This window comes from Atta cephalotes (genome assembly GCF_000143395.1).
Source record: "Atta cephalotes unplaced genomic scaffold scaffold00016, whole genome shotgun sequence".
NCBI lineage: Eukaryota > Metazoa > Arthropoda > Insecta > Hymenoptera > Formicidae > Atta > Atta cephalotes.
In genome coordinates, this window is record NW_012130080.1 from 565959 (window position 1) to 570975 (window position 5017).

At 37.6% G+C, this 5017-nt stretch overlaps 1 protein-coding gene across 1 annotated transcript in view; it reads right to left on the reverse strand.

Moving 5' to 3' along the window:
• The window catches only part of LOC105618389 (homeobox protein homothorax-like), a 307252-nt gene extending 302883 nt beyond the window's left edge, over positions 1–4369 (reverse strand). Inside the window, exon 1 of the mRNA XM_012199932.1 lies at positions 4248–4369. Coding sequence (XP_012055322.1) covers positions 4248–4369 — 122 coding nt within the window. The remainder of the gene's footprint in view (positions 1–4247) is intronic.
• Positions 4370–5017: the final 648 nt, after the last annotated feature.

Sequence of the window (5017 nt, forward strand, 5' to 3'; positions counted from 1 at the left end):
ATCACTTTTTATGCAATCATTTTTTTTGTTTTTCATTTCTAATATCGGAATTAATAATATCATTTAAATATTATAAAACTGTTAGGCAAATGCAACAATGCTTTCAGCGATTGAAAATAAAAATATTTGTTGTATGTATGATGACAGAAAAAATTTCTATTACATCAATATGATATACAATTGAATTGAAGATTATACAATATATACTGTCGAAACAAATCAAGTATTTTTATCTTTAAATAGATTCATGTTATAAATGCAAAGAATTTTCAATTTGTAGTTTTCTCGACTTTTGCATTTCTAATAAAAAAACTTTAGTTTAATTATAATATTTTTAAATTTATTTAATAACATGTGTAAGAGAGATATGTACGAATGTATCATATTAGTCAAAAAGTACGAAATGTGACAAAATGTATACACAACTTGAATGATATATACGTCAATTCTTTCATCACCCATAGACATCCGAAATGCACTGCGGGAGATTGAAAAATGATTTCCTAGCAACGATGTAGCACGAGTTACGCCACTGTGCGTAGAGTGGCGAAAGAGAGGAAGAGAGTAGAGAGGGTGGCTAACAATGGCCGCCAACCAAAACATCCGATAAATCTAACCGGCCCGGACCTCAAGCCCCGAGGGGTTTTAAACTCTCTCACCCCAAACGCCGACGCGGGCGCAACCCTTACATTACGTTACACACTCACGGAAAAGGGAGCCATGCCGTGTGGTATTGCAGAGCGATACTGGGGGTGGCAAAGGGGTGGTAGCGGGTGGTGCACAGTACGGTGGTTCTATACGATGGAGACGGGAGGAGAGAAGAGAGGGACGTGATGTGCGACCCATGAAAAACCAAACCGAGAGAATTCCACCCGTTCTCCTCCTCTTTCACCTCCGTTTCTCTAGCATCCACCCCCGTTCCCCATCTCGGCTAACCTCCTTCTACCAGTAAACGTAACGAGATCTACCGCGCGCGGGCGGTCGTGTACTGGCTCTGACGAAATTTCGACGAATTTGTTTTGTTACCGCATCCTAATTCGTTTTGCCCCCTCCCCTCTTATTCAAAGCTGCGGTCGAAATTCCAGCTCAACAAACGCGCGTTCGAAAATTACGATAGAAATGGTACCTTACTCATGCAAGAAGACTTGAAATAATTATCAGAAACAGAATTGCTATTTCGGTTTAAAATAAACTTTTATTTTCCATTTATATTATAGTAATATCATCAAATATCATACAAATATCAAATATTAACTTTCTCTTTAATAATAGCAGAAACACGAGCTATTGAAGCGAGAACAAAAGAAATAAATTGTAATATTCTTCAAGAACGACCTACTAACGCATACTTGTAACAATCGAAAAGAATCGTCACGTTGATTAAGATACGGCATATTAAAAAGGTTTTTATTCGAAATAACACAGACGACATTGGGAGATACTTTTGTTTCCGTGCTCGTAACAGATGAGCAAGACGGAAATATGCAGTCGGGGAAAATGAGAGGCACGTTAATGTCGACGCAGAAACTCGACTCTCGCCGCATCTCTCGTATCGTCTCGTGCAACATATCGAGAGTTAAACGACGCCTGTGGAATCTCGGGATTCCTCGACAGTCGTACATAATCAAGCGCGTCTCGCGCGTCTACGATATTCTGTGCCGAGCTGAGTGGCAAACCGCGTTTCCGCGTTGAAGAATGTCGATAGCTTTCAACTACGCACTTAAATGCGTGCGAGTTTGACGTGCTATTTGCTTGAAAAATATTAAACCGAGGTAATTGATAGTTAAAAATACAAAAGAGACTGCAATGGAAAGAATGAGTGAAGCAGATCGATTTATCGGTATTTAAAAATAATATTTACTTCCCCAAAAATGAAAAATAGCAAAAGGCAATAGCAAATATTCTATAGACACTTAAGGACACCATCGAGTGCATCCATCGCGGTTTCGATATATTTTGTATCGATATGATAGTGGCATAAATCGCGTTCAATTCAATTTGGATATAATCTTGGCACGCGAAATTAAACAAATTTCACATTATGCAATTATCTTAATCGAATACTTTTCACACGTATCGAAAATACTAACTCGATGCTCCTGAACACACGGAAAAAAGGATCCACGGGAGACTGCGCGAAACGAAGGTGGAAACGAAGGAAGAAAAAGAAAAACCCTTTCTCCGGAGCGGAGCGGAGCGGTCGAGCCCAAGTCCGCCCCACCTTTTCTTTACGGATCGGCTCGAGAGAGGAGCAGCGTCCGCGCGACCGCTTACTCACTCCGTAGGTAGAAGGAAGAGGTCCAGATGAGGAGAACGAGGAGAACGAGGAGAACGAGGAGAATGAGAGAGGCCAGAAAGAGGGACAGACAGGTCGGCCCGAGAGAGGAACCCGCGGCTGCCATGGTTACCGTCGGTCGCATTCCCGCCTCGCCTCGTTGCTATGGAGATGGCGGCACCCTTTCCCTCTCCTCTCCTCTCCTCTCCTCTCCTCTCCTCTCCTCTCTCTTTTCATTCTCTCGTTCTCTCTGCTCCACTCGCATGCCGACCGACACTCTCACACTCGCGAAATTCCGTCCTCCTTGCTCTCGAGCGCCAATCTTCTCTCCGACGACAAGGGGCGACTCACTCTCTCGCGCTCGCTTCGTCCTTCCTTCGTAGAGGATACCGCTGCCCTATGGAGAGAGGGAAGTCGAAAGAGAGGAACAGACGGAGGAGACAGCCCGCGAACGCATACGCATGCGTGATATTTGGTCCTTCGCAATATTGAGGCTTGATGCATCTTCGGAATGATTCGATCACTTATCAAATGCGAGTCACTTGCAACCTCATAATATACTCCTGCGTGATGCTTATCTTTGAAATTTAAGAGGATCTTGGTCCTCTCAAAGAAAGTCGATTGCATGGAGGAATGTCGTTTGTCACAGGATTGAGCACGCGTATAAACAAGGAAAATATAATGTTGAGAAACATTTTTCATAAAAAAAAAAGCTTTTAATCATTTTTTTTTGTTAATCTTTTTGTTTCAAATCGAGAACTTCAATTTATATTTTACATATATTCAATGCCAACGATTATAAGATTGTGATATTGTGAATTGCATTCTTTTTTCGAGTTTAATTTAGGAACAATTTCCAGTTGAGCTTTCTATAATTTTTTTCTAGTGTACATAGAGTACTGTTCACTAATCACTGCCAAGCTAAATCATTCGCGCTCAAAACGAATGAGATGTAAGCGCTCTATTTCGTAAATCGTAATTCTGATTGCTCGTCGCGTCATTCGATATCAATATTTATTCAGCGCACAGCGTAGCGAATGCCCGAGGTCCGATTAAAACTTGTTTATGCGGCCAACAATTCGCTCCTCCCCCTGTACAAAGTATACACATAAAACGGCGCAATTCTTTTCTTCGTTTTGTTCACGGCATGCACAGTTAAAAATGACTGAAGATTAATTTGGACAAATAAAAATGGATTTATGCTCAGCAATGTCATTACGTACATACAACTTTATATTATGCGTTACACTTGAAAAATATAATTAAAAATATTGGTAGTTGAAAACATAAATTGTTTCTTAAAAATTGCAGAGTTATGCAATCTTTGTAAAAGACAATTAATTTTTTTAATTACCTCATTTGTATTATTTATTTGTTTATTTAACTAGCGCTTTACCATTTAATTTCTACGCATAATCTGATAAAAAGAAAGGCACAAATGTACAGATAACAATCGTACAGATAAAATGTGCAAAGAACAAAATGCATAAGAAAACATAGAAAAAATTATAGAATACATACAATTGAAATAAAAAATTATAAAAGAAAATCTTCTATAGAAAGCGAGATCTCAAAAATCTTGTAAACATGTAAATGTGTCAAAGAAATATTAATACATGTTAAATATTTGTAATTATCCGAATAACTATTATGCGTAGAAAATTATTAAATGATATTAGAACATATACTAATAGAAGCTTTCCTAAAAGGTCGTTGAATTATTTAGCGATGTGTCGCGGATCTAACTAACGAGGTATCATTCTAATACTTACAAATGTGCACTGTGTATCTAAAATATTTTTACAAAAATCATTCCTATGTCGCGTTATGTGCAAAATGAAATAATTGAAACTAATATCACGAATCTTTGTTATTTCAATTTCATAGAAAAATAGAAACCTTATTAAAGAACATGAAAATAATTCTAAATACGCAAAATGTAAAATTTTCATATTTGTGTAAAGAACTCGACTTACCGGGACTGCCGAGGAAGACCGAGGAATAAAGGACACCACGACGCGCGTCGGTCGCCGCGCGTTGCGCGTCAGGAGGCGAACTCCATTCCCTACGAGGACACCATTTGCCTGAAACCATTTTTTTTTCATTAAAATTATTAATTATAAAATTATTAATTATATATACATAATTATAAAAAAACTTGATTTTAATCATAATTTGCTAATGTATCTATTTACGCTTTAATAAACATATGTATTTGTAAGAGGCACAATCATGTTAGAAATAGAGGTCATGAATTTTGCACTTTTTTTTAGCAAAAAAAGAATAAACGTGCGATACGAAAAGAGAAAAAGTACATACGTGTATAAATTTTCATTCACAAATCAGATAACTGTCGACACGTCTTAAATACATTAAAATAAAAACAATTGGCGTGAACCAACATATGGAATTAAAAAAAGAAACTCTTCAATGGATTTGTTTCGATAAAAGATAAAATATCATCAGTTACGACGTCGCAATTAAAATATAGTAAAAAAATCGTGCTGATAATACGAAATAGCCTGTTCTCGTGTAAAAATAGATGTTTTCATATCGATTCTCGCACGAAAACGTTATTATACCAGCGTCATGAAAAAAAAGTGTGCAGAAGGAGTATATGAAGGAAGCAAAAGATTCGTGATCGTTGGCGTCACGACTTCGACCAAAGAGATTCTATCATACGTGTTCTATATATATGCTGTTATAATATTTTCATTCTTTTCTTTTTTTTACCAGGTAGCA